Genomic DNA, 19816 nt, shown 5'->3' with positions numbered 1-19816 from the left:
ATTAGAACTACAAGAAATAGAAATGCCAAACAGCATTATTACTCCATTTTATACCAGATATTTCATTAGGGTCACACTGTGTTATTGTCTTCATTTTCTAAACGTAAAATTTTGAAAGAATCATTTTTAAGCTAATGAATATGAATATACTGAAGTGAACAATTTTTTGTCAAAATCATGAAACTAGTTATCAGGTTACAGCTAATAGATACTTTATTGACATCAGTTAGAAGAGTTAGACAATACATTTGTAGTTATCAGGTTACAGCTAATAGATACTTTATTGACATCAGTTAGAAGTGTTAGACAATACATTTGTAGTTATCAGGTTACAGCTAATAGATACTTTATTGACATCAGTTAGAAGAGTTAGACAATACATTTGTAGTTATCAGGTTACAGCTAATAGATACTTTATTGACATCAGTTAGAAGTGTTAGACAATACATTTGTAGTTATCAGGTTACAGCTAATAGATACTTTATTGACATCAGTTAGAAGAGTTAGACAATACATTTGTAGTTATCAGGTTACAGCTAATAGATACTTTATCATTTAGAAGTGTCAATACATTTGTAGAATGGTTCATTATTAAATGCCTTGAACTGTTAATCAATTTATTTACATGGATTTTAAGTTTTTGGCTGCAAGTATTTAATTTTTGGAATTATTAATTAGAAAAGGACTGTTAATTCCCCTAGGTTTCCCAGCTATATGTTTTCATAAATTTTTAAATCCAAGTATCATGAAAATAAATTGGTTAAAAAAAAATAAGTCTGTTTACAGTAAGCTTGAATATTATTTTAATTTGAATTAGGGTAGTTGTAACAAATGAGATTTTCTTATACTTTTTTATTTGTTATTACATTTAAACTTGCTTGAACTAAATCCTGCCTATGCTGAATACCTGTGTAGACCAATTATGAATCTTAAGTAGTGGTTAGGAAGGCAGGGCACAAATGACCATTTGTCCTTTCTGACAGAAAATGGCCCCTTCACATAAAAGAAATTGATATATTTTGTTAACAAATGGCCCTTAAAATTTTTAGAATCTTTGAAAAAACCTGAAAGTGGACCCCTCTCAAAATTTCCTTCCCAGCCACTGCTTAAGTAAAATAAAACCTCTTAACATCGTGCTAAAAATTTAGTTTCATAGAGGTTTGGTTAATACAGATTCCTGTTATCATTTGTTATTATTTTTAAGGTAGAGATGTTACCGCTTTACCAACAAGGGAATTTAGGGAATCATTTATGGGTCTTGAGTTCTATGCCTAACTGTTGAGTAGTATATGTATATTGATTGTAGAGCAGGATACATTACAAAATGTGAACATTTATGGACATTAGCCAAGGAAGAAGCCGATCATCAGCCTCCTTACAATTGCCTTCCATATCAAGCCAGACGATGTTTGTTAAAAGCTTTAGTATTGGCTGGTTCAGGGGTCACTGACGCATCATGGAAAGAACAGTACTGGAATTGTGTAAGAAAGAATTTCAAGTATTTAGTTAATTTTAGAACATTTTTGGGGGTACATTTTAGATTAATGCTCTCTTTTTTTGACTTTTTTACATTATTCACTTTCACTGGTAAAAAATTGTACTGTAAACACCATTTGCTATTTTTCACACATTCTGTTATATGTACATACTTATTGCTATTACTCTTTTATTCTTTTGGCAAATAAGTAGAGTTTCATATAAATGTAAAAAGTAATTTCTTTGGTACTTTTTCCTTGCATTTATGTCCCACTGCCAGGATAACAAAAATTATTACACTACAAAAAAAATAAGTTTACAGTAGTTCTTTGTTCAATCCTTCAATCTACTTTAAACACCTTGATAATTTTGTCACCATATTACTTTGTGTCATTGTCACCAAATTACTTTGTGTCAATGTCACCATATTACTTTGTATCAATGTCACTGTATTACTTTGTGTCAATGTCACCATTTTACTATGGTAAATTAAAAGTATCAGTAGGGAAGACATTTCTGTCAAGGCTTGTATTGTAAGTAATTAGAATAAGTTCATTCGAACCAGCCACATCCAGAAAACCATTACTCTAGAAGACCTAATATGTTACTAGAATATATTAGTATTATATAGTCCCTGATGCAAGTTAATTTCATTTTTTTTTCATTTCAGATTTTACAATCATTGAAAGACAGATTCTATAAAATTGTATGTCAGGAGAACTTTCTGAAAGTGTTTTCTTCAGGAGGCATTAAATCACAAGTGATAGATTTATTAGAATCATTACGTGGTGTAGCATTAGGGACAAGGGTTGACAATTTGAATAAAATATTTGAATTTCTCCATCCTTTATTAGCAGATTGTGTTAGAATTTTAGGTAAGTATTTAGAAATCATTACATATTTTATGCTTTTTTTTTCAAGCTTCCAATTTTGCACCCATATTTATTTTTTGAATATGTTAAATTTTGAACAGAAAATGATGGCTGAAAACTGGCGTATTTTTTAGAAATTCTATCTGTCATTGCATAACAAGCTACGTGTAAAACCTTCCAGTGAAAACATGTATTAACAACAAAAATTAATTAGTACTTTCTATCTACCGTAATATGAGAAAATAATTTCAACAAACATTTGGCCACAGAAATGAATTTTCCTTTCACTCATATTCTGTTATTGTCTTATGATTTTTGCTGGTTTTACAGTTTGCAGTAGATTTTATCATAAATCTTAAATACCATGTCACTATTTATTGTGCATCATGTATGGCTGTGAAAACAAGTTTCTATTCAAAAATTTCTATAAAGAAGCATATCTGCATCATTCAATGAATTTTCCATGCAAGTTGTCCTGTTATGGAAGTCTGTTTGGCGAGGGTTATATTAGCATTGGAATTAGGTATGGTATTATGATTTCACTTCATCTAACAAGCATAGAGCATGACTGGAGACTTTACTATCATAGGTCTACATACCCAGAGACAAAATTTGTGCTTTAAAAATGATTTGTAAAGTTATTTATACAATTTATATGTTATTTTCAGATGTATATCATAATTATGAAGATGTAGTGCCTTTAGTTCTAGAATTGTATTCTGATGTAATACAGAAACAGTTGTGTTTTTTAGGAGAGGTATGTTACAATTTTTACTATTCAATTTGAACACTCAAAATGAACAGTCAGTGACTAAATATCACTTCTTATTGTGACATCACACTGAAGTGTAAAAGAACAGATGAGCAAGCATAAGGGCACAACTAGTTGCCATTGGTATACAGACTACATGTTGAAAAAACTTGTCCATCGAAATGTACAAATTTGTTTTTAGAAGTATCCCAACATTTTGAGAATATCATTGGTGTAAATGTATTTAGAAGTAGACAGAAACTGAACTTTCAACAGAAGAAGAATAATTTCTGCCAAGTATTGTATAATTGTATCTAATTTTTTCATCTTTCATGAAATAGCAGCCATGTATCTGAGTCTATTGTGTAACTGTGGTATTGTTGTATAAAGTGTTGAAAAAGTTTGTAATGCTGTTGTACTTAGACAATAATCCTGAAATTAAAAAAAAAAAACTTTGATTAATAGAGGTGATCTTTTATTATTATTAAACCTACCCCCATAGGTGCTTTTGGAATGCGTTATAACATGTTTGAATATATGGATAATTTGAATGCATTAGCACAGTATCAATAAATATTCATTTGTATTTTAGTCCAAGTCCAGGAAATTATATCAACTTAGTTTATCTGTGATAGAAACTTACTCCAAATATAACAAGGGTGAGTAGACATAACTTTTTGTATAGTTCAAATAAGAGTTGGGACAAAATCAAAGTCTGACCTAGAACCATTGGAATTACATTTTAAGAAACTCTATTGAGGACTATCAGTTTTTTTTCCTCTAGCTAATAAATGTTAGCACTCTTGAAAGTAGATGAACTTTTTACATGAACTATCTAAAACATAATTTACTGTAAGATGTGTTAATTTCACATTTACATTTTGTAGGTTTTTATTGGTAATACCCCCTGCAAACAAAGGTTGGAGTCACCTTGTCCATATTTCTTGTAAGCACCACTCCTTAACTGCTCAAGGGATTTTAATGAAATTTTTAAAGGAAGGTTGGGCATCCTACGTAGATGTGCATGTAGCAATGTAGTTAATGTTGGAGCACTCAAAAGGGAGATAATCCAACTTAATGGTTTTACATGCTAAAATAGCATTAGCATAACTCTTCCTAAACTGCTTAAAGGATTTTGATGAGCATCATGAAAAAATTTCATTACTGTTGGAGGACTTTTAGGGGAGATAATTGAACTTATGGGTAATACATTGAACTCAATTTGAAGCGGGAGTATTTTCTTTTGGAGCTTGCTCACAGTATTTCTAGTTTGTTGTAGGCTACAGAACCATAAACTTGTGAAATGCCTTACTATGTGTAAACCTTGATGACTCAGTTTTTATACAGTCATAAACAACATTGCAGATGTATAACAGTATCAACTTGTTGTCATCTAAGGGGTTGTTAACATGCATTCATTTATCATTATTCTGGTAAAACTTGTGCCCCAAAGAAGTCTTGAAATTATTTTCTTTCTATGAAAATTTTTCAATCAGATTTCAAATATTTGTTACAGGTTTTGAGTTTTAAGGGGCCATAGGGAGCTGCACCCAAAAAATTATTTGTTATATTTTTGGTCCAATTTTAAATTATTTTCTTTATTGGGTTCCTTATGAAGATTACTGTCTGTGTTTTTCAATCAGATCTCAGATATCTCTTATGACTATTGAGTTTTAGGGATTGAAGGCATATAGGCTAAAAACCACTAATTCCACTTCCCATAGGCTTCTATGCTAATTTCACAATATTCAATGGCTTCTCTGGACTTTACCTTAACTTTAACCTGCAGAGGACTATATATCAGCATGATTCTACATATGTCAGCTCACAATCCTCAGAATGGCATGTGGGGTTAGCAGACTTGCAGTGCAGTACTGGTCACCGGAAGTGAAGGGTCTATAAATAGCATCGGAAATCCCAGTGTTTTCACAAGATAGGGGTATATTTAAAAATCATTATGGAGATTAGGCTTCACATCACAAGAAGCAAAATGCACCTATAAAATGTACAGAAATGTTTTTCCTTTCAGAAACTGTTTAAATTTTTAAAATAAGATGAGAACTTTTTTCACAGCACTATGAGGAACAGGGGTAATTTCTGCGTAGGACTATTTTTGCGTACGTTCCAAATGCTCATTGGTTGAATTGGTGGTCTGTAACCTAAAGGCTAAAAACCACTAATTCCACTTCCCATAGGCTTCTATGCTAATTTCACAATATTCAATGGCTTCTCTGGACTTTACCTTAACTTTAACCTGCAGAGGACTATATATCAGCATGATTCTACGTATGTCAGCTCACAATCCTCAGAATGGCATGTGGGGTTAGCAGACTTGCAGTGCAGTACTGGTCACCGGAAGTGAAGGGTCTATAAATAGCATCGGAAATCCCAGTGTTTTCACAAGATAGGGGTATATTTAAAAATCATTATGGAGATTAGGCTTCACATCACAAGAAGCAAAATGCACCTATAAAATGTACAGAAATGTTTTTCCTTTCAGAAACTGTTTAAATTTTTAAAATAAGATGAGAACTTTTTTCACAGCACTATGAGGAACAGGGGTAATTTCTGCGTAGGACTATTTTTGCGTACGTTCCAAATGCTCATTGGTTGAATTGGTGGTCTGTAACCTATAGGTCTTTGATTAGCATCTTTCTAACCTTTAATTGAATTTCAAATTTTGTGCTACTGATATATTTTGTATCCAAACCAGTTGTGTCTATAATGAATTGTGAGTCCATATGCTTAAGTGTGTCAAAAACTAATTGCCCCAAGTGAAATATTTCAGCATGCTGAGGTTGTATCATGCTGCGCTCTGCAAAGTTCTTTGATCTTTTCTTTTTAGTAGATCAGGATTATTTTATTTTTATATCCCACTATGACAAGGTTTTAGTTGTATTAGCTCTTTAACAAACTTGAACATCAATAGCTATAAGTCACGCTTGATGTCCATTGCATTTAAAACAATCTACTGTAACTCAAATATTTTTTCTGGAGTTTTAGATTGAACTTAAAAGCATCATAGAACCAAGAATATTTTGAACTTGAATATTAGTTGGTTGATATTTATAAAACTTTACCACAATGTTCAAAACAACAATAGGAAGATTAGTATTGATTTAACCCACCTTTTGAATAAGGGGGGGGGGGGCACACATTTGATTAAATTTAACAATATAATTCAGTGAAAGCATATGGAATTGATGTCAGATATTGTTTCACATAATTCTATACAACAGAAGTCAGACTAAGATTGATTTTGGGAATTAAGACTGGAACCTTGCAGAATTGAGATGCCAGAAACATGCATTTTCAAGATGTCTGGATGATAGCTTATGTAAAAGGAAATGAATCGCATTGAAATTGTACCACAAGATGCCATTCCCTCTAAAAAAGATTGGGATTGATTTGGATTTTGTTACTACATGTAGAACCATTTAGGAATTGGGGACGGAAAAGGGGCCACATCAACTCTAGTCAAATTCTTATCGTGTGTAAAATGTCCCATTGCAATCAAAATGTCCATCTGTATTAAGCTTGAGTGGTATGTCTGTACTCAGGGTCTGGCTGATGCATTCATTTCAAGCTTTGACTTGCAAAGTATTTCATTGTTGAAGAATCGCCAGTTAGAATTCTATAGAAAAATATTAACCCATGATTTTATAGCACTTGTTAAAAGTTACCAGTTGTACAATATTATTAGGAAAATTACAAAAAAAAAGAAATACATTAAGGTAATTTTTTTCTATTTTTAGGTAAGCATGTGATCAGTAGTAGGTATGAAGAAGAACAGGAAGATAAATACAATGATTTACTGATTGTGATGGAGTTACTAACAAACCTCCTGTCTAAAGATTTTATAGACTTTGGTGAGGATGGTAGGTATTAGATTGTTGTGTTGTTTTTCTTAACTAAAGTTGAGGAATAAAGTGATGCTCATTTCAGATTGTCTGTTAGTCATAGATTCAAAATAAACATTTCAACCAGATTCTAAACAAATTAAGCACAGTGGTTCAGTTACAGTGTATCTTGCGATTACCCTTCAGGAATCAAAAGTTTTATGCATGGTATCTTTAATATGACCACCAAAAGATATACAGTTGTAATGGTGTTGCTTTGTGTCCATCTGACACCCTGTGCGGACCTGGGTGTCAAAAGAATAGGCCCGCTGCAGTGCTAAGCATGTGGTAAAAAGTGACTAAATAGTGCTAAGAACTCTGTACAGAGGCTTGGGCAATATGCCCACAGAGCACTTGGATTGTGTGCACCATGTGGTGGAATGCTTGGATTGTCAGGCCATAATCTGGAAAACCAAATCAATAGTGGTACAACATATTGGGAAAGATGCCACGTTCCTCACACATGAAAGAACCCTGCTGTGGTATTTGATAGGAGTAGGAACCTTTGCACTCAGCCACTGGAGGCTAATTTTCCTGATCTTACCCCCCTCTCCCTATTTCCAGTGACAATCAAAATTTGTCTAACCCTTTATCCTTATCTCCCATCCCATTTTTCATTTCATCATTGTATCATGTTCATTTTGTCATCCATTTCATGTTCATCACCTGGATATAGATGAATTACTGCTGCTTGGGCATTAAAATGACACTTTTGTCCTTTGACACCAAGTTTCAGTGGCATAATTGAAGTAATAATTAAATAAATCATTTTAAATTAGGACTCAATATTTCTTACCACATTTATAAAGTTAGATTATAAGTTATATGTTGTTTTTCATTATAATTGTTTTCAATAAATGCACATACACATCCTTTGCAGTGAACAAGATTTTGCTAATTATCCTTTTATTTACTCCCCAAATTCCTAAGAGCATATTTACCCTCTTGACCTTTATGTAAGGCAGATGATATTGATTCTGAAACTCAAATGTTAAAACACCTTGTGTTAAAACCTGATATTTGCATCATTTCTATTTATAGATGAGAATATCAATCCAGAAGGGGGTCATGTGAAGGCAGCAGATGTTGCTCTCTATGGACTACATACAGTAATTCCTTTAATGAATGCTGATCTTCTCAAGGTAAACTTCATTTTTCACATTTTTAGAACCTGACCTAGCCTAAAATTACTGAAGAAGTTCTCCATTTAAGTAGAGCATGTTTAAGTTGGCAAAACAGGATGTTACAATTTTTTTCTGTCTAGGAGGTGAATCTGCAAAAGAGAGAATACTTACCTTACCGATGCACCTTGTCCATGCTCTCAGCTCAATTACTTTTTTTGTACATGTTAATTTGGTTATTTCTCGTTCTTGTTGTGTCTGTATTTTCCTTGTGTATTTGTTATCCCTGGATTGTGTTATATTTTTATTAATTTTGTATCCTGGTTCCCTTGTGGCAATTTCATTTGTAACATGTATTTATCTGGTCGATGTTGGCCCTTCATCACATTAGAATTTGTACTTTGAAAAGATTTTTTTTCTATTTTATACAAATATATGGCAAGCCTGTAGTAAAGAGTGATAAACTGTTTTTATTTTTTTCTCTATTCTATCAGATCACTTTTTGTTTGGAAGTTGTGTAATATTTTTTTTGTTGTATGCCCATCAAACTTTACACAGTAGTTTGTTATAGTTGTTGAAGGTCTGTTTACTTTTTGGTAAAATTTTGATTATCTTTCTTGAGGTCATGAATATTAACCCTATTATGATTGTAGTCTTTGCCTGTGAGGGAATGAACTATTTGTACTCAGATAACAACTGACATTGATGAGGTTCCTTTGTTGATAGTGAGCTGTTGTTATATAGCTGATGTCTTGACAAATTGGGAATATGCTAGAATTCCTGTGCATCTGCTTTGAAAGTTTAAATAATCACTCCTAACTGCATACATCATTTCTAGCAATATTTATTTCTGTCAGAACATTTTTGAGCTATTCATGTTTCAGAGCATCTGAATATATAGGACATTGAGTTGTTTTTCACGTGTAGTCCCACACCATTATTTATTCCAATTACTTCATACTTTACAGAGGTGTTAGTAATGATGATCCCAATGTTTGTATACTTTTTAGTGAATATCCAGATTTTAGTTTCAAAGTTATTTCTTTAAAATAGGAGTGTTTCCATATATCCGGTAATGCCCTACAGGTTTTATTCTATTTGGTGAATTTCTGAGTTATTGAACTTGAACACCCTAAATCTATCTTTTGCATGTCACATCATAGACAAGGTTTGACACTAACTTCATTTGTTTGGTGGTCAACAGGACTACTTCATAGGTAAAACAGGTAGTGTGCAGATGGTATTGAAGGTTCTGGTCTTAGATCTAAAATTCAGATAGCCCCTAGGACTCCCATGAACTTTTTTCAGGTAGTCCTCACCTAATTTAGGGTCTCACAGGACTACTGGACTACTGTTAGTGTCGATCCCTGATAGGAAATACCTTATTTAAAAAGTAATCAAGGGAACCAAGATTCTTGAAAAAAAAATTTAAAATGTAATCCAGGCACAAAGACCAGATATGGAAAACAGACACGCATAACAAAGAACATAAAATAACCAAATTAATACATACAAAGTAACTAAAGTAAACGAGTAACTCTAACTCCATTAAAAATTGAGAGCATGGACTAAGTGCACTGGTAGAGTACATCAGTAGGGTAGTATTTTAAACTTTATTGAGTTGTTTTTAATAATGATCTTAAGGTCTGAATACTTTTTTTCCTTATTGTGTAACTGCTTGTTGATTTAATGTTATTTTGTCTTCATTGTTGAAGTTCACTTTCATAACATGTGCTTCTTTTGATGGATGTATTATTATATTCCACTGTCCATCCACATGTTATATAATAATTTTAGGTACAGTGTTTTTATATGACTGCAAATAAAATTCAGTCATATATTGGTAATGCCCTGTTGTAGTTGGCATCTGTTGGCACCCATTTATTTACAATAATCTTTTTTGGAAATGTTAACACATTGTTCCTTGGGACATTTCGGAAACCCCTATAGTTTTCTAAGAGTTTTGGCCCACTTTTTTTTAAAATAAGGTGCTAAAAGGGGGGAAAATTGCTGTTATCATTATAATTGATAGAAAAAGTTTTTTGTTTATCTGATTTTGATGATTCAGATGTCAATGTTTTTCCTTTGGAATTATGGATTACAAGTATGTCATCTTTTGTTTCAGTTTCCAAACCTGTGTTCGCAGTATTTCAAATTGGTTTCATTACTATCTGAAAGTGATGCAGCTAAGTTTGAAAATCTTCCTGAAAATCTGCTAAAATCATTGACAGCTTCTATAGAACTAGGACTTTCATCGTATCCTTTATCAACATTATGTTAGATATGCCATTCTTTCCTCAGAAGTAGGCCTATTGTTATAACAAAATATATATAACCTTGAAGGCTGGTAAACAGTATGCATGTAGCTGATGTGACTTCATATGTAGGATGTTGTGTTGATTTTTCTTCCATTTCCATTTTGCTTTTTTTTTTTTCCTTAGGATCTTCTTGCCACCATAGATGTTGATGGCAAATTGTGATCAGGATGGAATTTCTCTCTGTCTGTCCTTTCTGTCTCTCTAATTAACTAATGAGTAACAAGTAGACATTTTTAATTTTTAGAATGTTCTGATTTTTCATAGTCTTATCTAAGACGGGACATATCGTATACTGTTGTCCGTTCATCTGTTCATTGCCAACATTTCGGACAATAACTCAAAAACACTTTCACCAACTTTTATGAAACTTTGGTGAATTGTTCATATATATTAATGTAAGCTCTTTTAATTTTTATTAATTTCTTTTTTTTTCATTTCCGTGTTATGAATTTTTTAAAAAGGGTTTTTTTCAAGTTTTGGGACAATAACTCTAAAGCACTTTCACTTACTTTTATGAAACTATGGTGAATTGTTTATATCTATTGACATAATTTTTTATAAGTTTCAGATTTTTTGTTTCAGTGTAATGAATTTTTATACTGAAAAAAGGGGGATTTTTTAGTTTTTGCACAATTACTCAAAAACACTTTCACCAGCTTCTATAAAACTTTGGTGAATTGTTCATATCTATTGACATAAGCTCCTTTTCGATTTTTATAAATATCAGATATATTGTTTCCGAGTTATGAATTTTTATACTTAAAAAAAAGGGGGATTTTTAAGTTTTCGCATAATTACTCAAAAACACTTTCACTAATGAAACTTTTATGAAACTTTGTTGAATTGTTCATATCTATTAAAGTAAGCTCCCTTAGATCTGTATAAATGTCAAATTTTACGTTTCCGAAGTTTTACTCTAAAAAAAAAAGGAGGAAACGGCCAAGGAAATTTATTCATGGAAAAATCATTGAAAACGGACCATTTGTTATGATGATCGACTAATAAATATATAAGGTACTTGGTAACCTTGTCAGAAAAGTGTGTTTTGAACAAGATTGAAATGTATGGGAGAAAAATCAAGACAACAAACTTAGTTAAACAAGAGGTAGCCTTGATAGTGCCAAATTTTTTATGCATTATATTTTTTTCCTTTTTTTTTGTGGGGGGGGGAGTATTTAACAGGGCTCACAGTATTTCTAGTTGATCATATAAATTCATTAAAAGCATAAGGATATGTTAAAAGGGCAACAGGCGTATCATGCGCTTAAAGCATAGCTCTTTATTGTGACTTGGTGGGTTGTATTTTTTTCCCATAACTTTTGCCATCAGGTTTTCTCTATTTGGTTAAATTGCATCACATTTCAGTGTTGTTTCTTCCCTTAGTGAATATTTTTGAAGGTCATATTTCTAGTAGTGGAATAGAAGTTCAGTCTATGAAACATTTTTATACAATTGCAAAATTTTAGTGGTCTTTAACTGTCTTTTTTTGTGCGTTAAATTTCAAACTTTTTAAGAACAAAAGGTCAAATCAAGCATCAAAACTTGACCAGTTAGAGTTGACTTAAGATCCAAATTTGAATTATTAGTTCATTATGTACAATCCTTAATTAATAACCAGCTATGGTAGTGATACAACATCTCTTTGTCTAGAAATCTTGTCATTTTTGTCCCAGCGTGTGGCCGAGTCAAATCAACCTGGATCTGTCTTGTCAACCAGTCTACGCCACTTTTTAAAGGTATGTCTTCATTCACTTTTATCAATGATCCTAAACCTACTGCTACCTTGGCAATGATTACATTTGGAATTAATCTTTGTATTTTCATTATATACCAGTACTACCATATCCATGTAATTAAATAAACTGATTGACAAAATCTGGAATTTTATTTTATTTTGTATCATTTCTTTTAAATAGTCTATTAAAGTTTAAGATAGATAGTTAGTTTTTACATGTTGCCTTACCACAGAGATTCTTTGTTGAAAACCTTCTGAAAATTACATTGATTACATCATGTTAATGTTTGTTTTAATGGAATGTTTTCAGTATGTGTTCAACATGTTGTTGATAGAGACATTTAACATGGAGTTATTAGACTCAGCCAGCTCTTGTCTGTTCTATCTTATCTGTTGTTATCAGGTCAGTCAATAGATACTCTTAATTAATAGCTTTTATAAACCAATTATATGCTAAGTGCATCCTAATAGATTATGAACCACATTTTTGGGGTTTTTTGTTAGTAATAGCAATTTTAAGTCCACTCGGAAAACTTGAAGTACTGCAGTTTTCTACGAAAATCTTACTTTTCAAGCTCACATCGTTATTGGTTTCAAACACTTCATTACTGTCTCATTATCCTTTATATAGCTACTTCTGAATGATGTTCTTAAATGAAAATTTGTATTCCCTGAATACATGTATTGATTTCTTGTAATCAACATTAATAACTCTTTGAACTTCTTAGTGCAAGCTCACCATAAGAATTGTCAGTGAAGTACAAAATGTACATGTATAAGTCAGTGATATTCTAATTGACAAATGGTATCTATGATTGGCAGGGAGTTGGAAAACAATGATGCCCAATCATGCTGTTTATTTAAATGGGGTTGTTTGGTGTTTTTTTTTCTTTTTGTAGCACCATTCAGCAGTTAATCAATAAAAATATAATGACAATTATAATGAGTAAAACTTTGATGGGATAGAGGTTGTCTTTCCTTATTGAATGACCTTATCATGGGATAGAGGTTGTCTTTCCTTATTGAATGACCTTATCATGGGATAGAGGTTGTCTTTCCTTATTGAATGACCTTATCATGGGATAGAGGTTGTCTTTCCTTATTGAATGACCTTATCATGGGATAGAGGTTGTCTTTCCTTATTGAATGACCTTATCATGGGATAGAGGTTGTCTTTCCTTATTGAATGACCTTATGAACACTGCCTAATGTAGTTAAGTGGAAAATTTGGAAGGAAACTTTAACTCTTTGTCGATCATAAATTCAAATAACCTTTACCTTTGGAAAAATAGAAAATCAAATCAGTTGATGGTCATTCAATCAAAAGAATAGCAGATCCATCCTCTGAAGTTCACTATTTTATTGGCAGTAGGAGGAGTATTGAGCTTGAGACCTTCAGTACTACTCATGACTAAAATCCGTGATCATTTTGTATACTTTTACAGGATGAATATAAAGGTTATGTTAATCAGCTATTAGAAACCCAGACGGATACTGTGTACAAACAGAGGATGTTGGAAGCCTTTAACAAGCTGACTCCTCCTTCTCTGCAGTTAACAGTCAATAGAGATAATAAAGTCAAATTCATGGAAAACTTTAATGAGTTCATGATAGATGTACGTGGCTTTCTATGTGTAAAATGAGATACTTTAAAACACAGAATTCTGAACTTGGGTAACTTCTATGAGTTATTAATGAAATATGATGTAGGTTTGTGTGTTTGGTATTAATATCTAAGAATGTGTGAAGAGATCACTGTTGTAATATAATGAGAACACAAAAAATACCTGTAATCAATATCAGCACAAAAAAGTGTATGAGTTACTGACATTATTTTGTATTTTATTTGTTTTTACACCCAGTCACATGTAGTGGCTATTATGATTGACGGGATGTGTTAATTATTCTGTTAGTCCTTCCCAAGGTGGTTTACAGATGATAACTTGATATTACATATATTTTCCTTTCCTTCAAATTCTGCGCCATTGTTTAGTCATATAAAATACAGAATGAGTTTATTTTTTTCATTGCACAACCAAGTTTTAGATGTTTTGAACATTTGTCGTTCCTTCCTTATGTAATTTCCAGATTTTAACTTGAAAACAGATTACATGGATCAAGTTTGATTTTCAGTGCAATATTATTTGTGGTTCTCTGGTTATGCAGTTTTGAACCTTTTCTGATTTTGGTTTTGGAAGTGCCTATTTAATTAACTCACAATGTGGCAGGGTATTATTTTATATCTCATTAGATGCTTAGTTTCTTTTTTCACAATGTTTTAAACCTTTTATCAGAACTTCATTTGAAAGTCTTATGGTTCTCAAAAAACTCTTATGACTCTATTAAAGAAGTAAAATGAACATAAGGTCAGAGGTTATTGCAAATCAATACAATACTGTACAGGTAATTAATTAGCTTATTGCTAAAGGTCAGGTTAATTTGATGATACTGATTCAAAGTACTTATATTACTTGTCAGTAATTAACCTTCTCACCATCATAATTAATTTGAAGGAATTATGTCTAGAAGTAGGGCTGGCTGATGAAGGAAGTACGTGAAGAAGTGTGGCTGATGAAGGAAGTAGTTGAAGAAGTGTGGCTGATGAAGGAAGTAGTTGAAGAAGTGTGGCTGATGAAGGAAGTAGTTGAAGAAGTGTGGCTGATGAAGGAAGTAGTTGAAGAAGTGTGGCTGATGAAGGAAGTAGTTGAAGAAGTGTGGCTGATGAAGGAAGTACGTGAAGAAGTGTGGCTGATGAAGGAAGTACGTGAAGAAGTGTGGCTGATGGAAGTCTAGCAATAGAAAATTGTTATAATTAATTATCAATAGTTTGAAATGTGTAATATTTGTCCTTTAAACATGATATATTTATCTAGGTCTCATGATTGGTTGTAAAATAAATTGAATATGGCTTGTGATACTGTTAGTAGTATATAAAGTAACCAAGACATGCTGATAAATTTAGGAAGTTAAAACACACATTTGGAAGTCTGAATGTACATTTTTTGGTCAGAATCACTGTATTAAGGGGTCTAGGATTTACAGATCTAAATTCCTTAATATTATTTTCTCTACATAATGTAAACAGAACTGATATGGTGAGGTGTAACAAAGGCACAATTATAAACATTTTCAGTATAGATTTTAATAGGACATGGGCTGTAAGTACTGTATTTATATTCATGATAATTTGTCATAGAGCTTTTAATGATACTGTAGAGGTTGATCAACTTCTTTGTTTTATATATAAAATAATATGATTTCATAAAACATTGGTAAAGATACTCAATTCCTTGTAATTTTATTACAGATACAATTAGTATAGACTGTTCAGTATAGTTCAACCTAAGAATCATGCAAAAACAACCATTAAATGATTTGTACAAGAAATTTGGGATTGAAAAACTTCTAAATGCTTAGAAGACAATGTTTTAAGAAAATTATAGGGTATTTGAAAGTTTTGTTTAGTAGAAATCCCCCACCAAAATTCTTTATGAAAAGCCAAGAATTATCTCATGACATACAGTATTTGTGAGCATGACTTTTCTATGGAATTATACTTAAAAACTAATAGTTTATGTTTTCTTTTAGTGTTTTATGTGTTATTGACCCAGTGGAACAGGCATAGATTGTTATGATTTTCATTTCATTCAGATGTTTGGTGTTCAATTATAAATGTACTTGAATATATCTTTTCCAAAAGACTTGTTTTGTTCACAAAAGTGCAATTTTAAAAAAATTACAATTTTTACAAACAAATAAAATGTTATATTTATATTTTGCATTGATTTATGCAGTAAAACTGATTAAAATGTATAGACTTTTGTAGAACTTGAATATAATTTGTTTAGTTCTCTATTGGTCCCATTTATCATCAGTTTTCTATCTTATAAAACATTTAGAAATGTTATAGCTTGGACAATACTTAGGGCACTCAGTTAACATATTAAATCTAGGACACTGGAAAAATGTTTTGGACATGAAAGTGATTATTCCCTCAACATTTTATACAACTGTATTTCTAAATTGACATATTATGGTGTACTATTGTCCTTCCGTCCAGCCTTCTTTACAAAGTTGTTCAGATGCTGATAACTAACTACATTTAATATGAACTTCACGCAATATAGACATATTTTGTTTTAATTTGGGAACATTTGATTGTGATATAAATAGTATAGTACCTCGTTAATCAGTTTGTGCCTTAGCAGTTAAGTCTTTAACCATATTTTTCTATGGAAACTGATGTCTATTCTAACCCCCAGAACAAATGTGTTACATGATTATTGACGCGATGAGTTAGTAATACGGTTAATCCATAGACGGATACTTATCTTAGCTCATCAGATCAATATCACAAGCATGGACTCGCCCAATCTCATCATTTTTGTAAGTCCGGAAATATGATTTTTCTGCCATGAGAGACACTTAATAACGTAATAGCCTATACACTTTATCAGCACTTGAAACAAAAGAATAAGTGAACATATGTTCACGACTCCTACATCACTAAACGACTTGAAATTACTTCAAGACAAAATACTAAAGTTAACTAACTACCATAGTAGTAATCTACTATGGAAATCTTTGCTATTACACAGAGCCCCGTTGTCCTTGATAGCAGTCTATAAAAAGGACAAATATGGTTTTTATCTGTATGTTGTTAATGCAGGAACAAGTTTCCTGGTCTTTCCGACAGTTATCCCGCACTTATTTCATTTAGAATGAACTCTGATTATTTCATATCAGAAAAGAATAAGGTATTCTTATCTTTTATTCATTGATGTACGTTAAAATGTTTTGGGCATTATCTTTTGAACATGCCTTGGTCGCACAATAATGCCCTCTTTACATTCCTCTATGAAATAAAGAAAAGTTGCGTAAGAAGAGGGCATTATCAATAAATTGACTATTTGGGAAGTGACATTGCCTTCATCATCCTCGTCTGCGGGTCAGTGCATTATCAACGTTTCAGGCAATATCCGAGTCCCGTGTGCTGTCAATTTGTTATGTTAATGTCCTCTACATAAGCAAATATTGTATAAATAATACAAAAATTAAATACCGCCGTCCAACAATCTATGTAGTTGATGTTCGTATTTTCAGCTTAGAACCCCCTCCCTCGTTCCTTTCATGTCAATTATTTCCCCAAAACAGGTTTCCTTTACATATTTATTCAAAATCACTCAAGATTGACAGGAATATGACTTGTACAAGGGTGTCTTCTAAAAGATACAACGGAAATTCTGGTGGTGATAGGGCTCTTTTTCAGCCTCGTCCCTTTTGCATAATGTATGTATTTGCCTCAGGTTTAGGTACTCTCGGTTAGATCGATGAGATTCTGACAGAATGTTCCCCATTGTAAATATAAGCGACACTTGGATCGACTCTTCGACTTTTGCTGGAAAATCTGTTTATGTTGAGTTTCAAATACGAACACTTCGGGACAAAGTCTTTACAAAAAATTTGGAACTTCTTTATTCGAAGATAATAGATGACAGGATTTATCGCACTTTTGCTGAAAACTACCCACAACACCAGGGTGTCCGGTATCATCTGAAATTTACTTCTTGTAATGGCTGCAATTTGATTGGCAAAGTATGGCGAAATGCATAGAACAAACACGAAGTAAAGCATCATTATTGTTTTATAAGTCCTTGTTTTAAATTTAACGTCGACATTGAGCTTAGAATTCATTGGAATGAGGATAAATCCGAGCCGGGAACTCATCTCTGTTATACTCAGAGAAATTTCCGTGTCAGCATAGTTATGGATACGAGACGAGTTCAGGCGAACTGCATTAGCTATAGAAACGAACGCGTAAGCAGTTAGCAAAGCAGGCAATATGAAATTTACTGCAAACTTGATAGTAAGAAAAAACACGTCATAAGTCGTGTTAGTGATAGTTAAGGAACACCAGACGTGGTTTTCATAGAGATTATATTCGCACATGCCAAAAATTGGAGGGAGTGTAGTTACAAGAGGTACTGACCATACTAAAACGGTGTATATTTTAGCGAATTTTGTGTTCAGTTTGTCTCTCCGCTTTACAATAATTGCGTATCGGTCTGTACCCATAATGAACAGAGTGAACGCAGCAACTGCCATGCAGTACTCCAGCAAACACGCCTGCACTTTGCACAACACGTCACCAAATAACCATTTTCGCTCCAAGATAGCTACGAGCGGAGTAGGAACGCACAAAGTTGAAATTAAAATATCGCTGAGTGCCATATTTGCTAGTAAAATGTTGATTGCAGATCTCATCTGTGGTTTTCTGTAGACGATGAGACAAACAAAAGCATTTCCCAATGAACTCGTCAATATTAAAATACAGCTTGTTATTCCAACTAATATTTGCACAACTGTTGATATCTGCTGAAGGCCAAAGTCGTGAAAATGTTCTGTGCATGATGATGATGTTAGTCTCAATGTATTGTTGTCATAGCTACAGTTCACTGGGTCTTTCATAAAAAACCTTTAAATTAAATAGTGCTGTTAGCAACTTGCATTACTACACCAAAGTGGAATGCCGTGTGGACCATGCACTATTTCTACGGACTATTTATTCCCAATTAAACAATAAACTATGTATCCAGATCTTTTAATGTGAAGATAATACATGTATTTGGTTTTGATGTCATAGTCTCGAACAAATATAAAGATTTTTTTTTTCAATTACGAGTGCCACTACAACAAAACGTGTACTTGAAAAAAAAAAGATGTTAATAGCGAATATTGCAATCGTTCAAAGGGTTCTCGATTTCTCTTTTTCTTACATTTGTATACTTGGCAGTAAATAATTCCACATGTCAAGATCTTTCATGTATTTTTCATGTTATAGACTCCCGTTTTTAATTTGCAGTAACATATCGTTAAGTCCAAGCAAACAGCCATTCTTTTTTTTTTCAAAAATATTATCGTGTCATTATTCAACTTTTCTTTCAACAAACGATGTTTAAGTTGATGAAAGATTCGACAAATATATATATATATATATATATATATATATATATATATATATATATATATATATATATATATATATATATATATATATATATATATATATGAATGTTTTTGTTTGCAGAAAACGACAGATTAAGTTGGCATTATACTTTCACTATTCGCACATTTTATCTACGAACCTTTTTTTCTTCAAGAACCAACTCTATTGTTCTATCAAGAGTTATTTACACTTTATATAAGTCACAATATTTACTAACATCTGCTGTAAATGCAATGCATTATATTAAAACTCATACTTTTTTCTCTTTAAAATAAAGATGGAAATATATAGCATACCTTACAGCGTATATTAACAGCACACAATTCCCAGATAAGAGAAGATAATACTGAGTGATTTTTTCCACAAACCTAATAATGTCATCAGCAGATTGGCGATATAATCGGTAATTATAACCCTGATTACACCTGCGACTTACCTGACAAGAGTATTGATTTCATATTTGTAGAAATTTCAGAAATAAACCTGACAAATCGACCACAAGTTTTTTTTTATTAAAGAAGCTGTGGTCATACGCTTAGCCACTTTGTTCTTTAAAGGAATAATCAAGGGAACACGGAAAACAGACATACACAACAAAGAAGATGAAGTAACTAAAATCGTACATACAAAGTAACAAA

The 19816-nt window shown here is 32.2% G+C and overlaps 2 protein-coding genes across 2 annotated transcripts in view; one reads left to right on the top strand and one right to left on the bottom strand.

The window, feature by feature from the left end:
* LOC148614755 (exportin-4-like) overlaps positions 1-15985 on the top strand; it is a 38854-nt gene extending 22869 nt beyond the window's left edge. Inside the window, exons 16-25 of the mRNA XM_088589086.1 lie at positions 1307-1481; positions 2147-2351; positions 3017-3105; positions 3692-3758; positions 6855-6977; positions 8040-8140; positions 10245-10375; positions 12056-12173; positions 12483-12575; positions 13618-15985. Coding sequence (XP_088445212.1) covers positions 1307-1481; positions 2147-2351; positions 3017-3105; positions 3692-3758; positions 6855-6977; positions 8040-8140; positions 10245-10375; positions 12056-12173; positions 12483-12575; positions 13618-13815 — 1300 coding nt within the window. The 3' untranslated portion in view covers positions 13816-15985. The remainder of the gene's footprint in view (positions 1-1306; positions 1482-2146; positions 2352-3016; positions 3106-3691; positions 3759-6854; positions 6978-8039; positions 8141-10244; positions 10376-12055; positions 12174-12482; positions 12576-13617) is intronic.
* A 144-nt stretch (positions 15986-16129) lies between these two features.
* LOC148614754 (high-affinity lysophosphatidic acid receptor-like) lies at positions 16130-19533 on the bottom strand. Its single transcript, XM_088589087.1, has 2 exons — positions 19475-19533; positions 16130-18647 (listed from the first exon to the last, which is right to left on the bottom strand). The coding sequence occupies exon 2, from the start codon at positions 18638-18640 to the stop codon at positions 17495-17497; it is 1146 nt and encodes a 381-aa protein (XP_088445213.1). The 5' UTR covers positions 18641-18647; positions 19475-19533; the 3' UTR covers positions 16130-17494.
* Between the last annotated feature and the right edge of the window lie 283 nt (positions 19534-19816).

This window comes from Perna viridis, chromosome 6, assembly GCF_037379345.1.
Source record: "Perna viridis isolate PV_CMFRI_1.1 ecotype Kerala chromosome 6, ASM3737934v1, whole genome shotgun sequence".
Taxonomy (NCBI): domain Eukaryota; kingdom Metazoa; phylum Mollusca; class Bivalvia; order Mytilida; family Mytilidae; genus Perna; species Perna viridis.
This window is presented reverse-complemented; position numbering and strand designations above follow the sequence as displayed.

What these genes read in the sequence shown, in the direction of transcription:
- LOC148614754 (XM_088589087.1), bottom strand. Translation starts at nt 18,640, where the DNA reads ATGAAAGACCCAGTGAACTGTAGCTATGACAACAATACATTGAGACTA.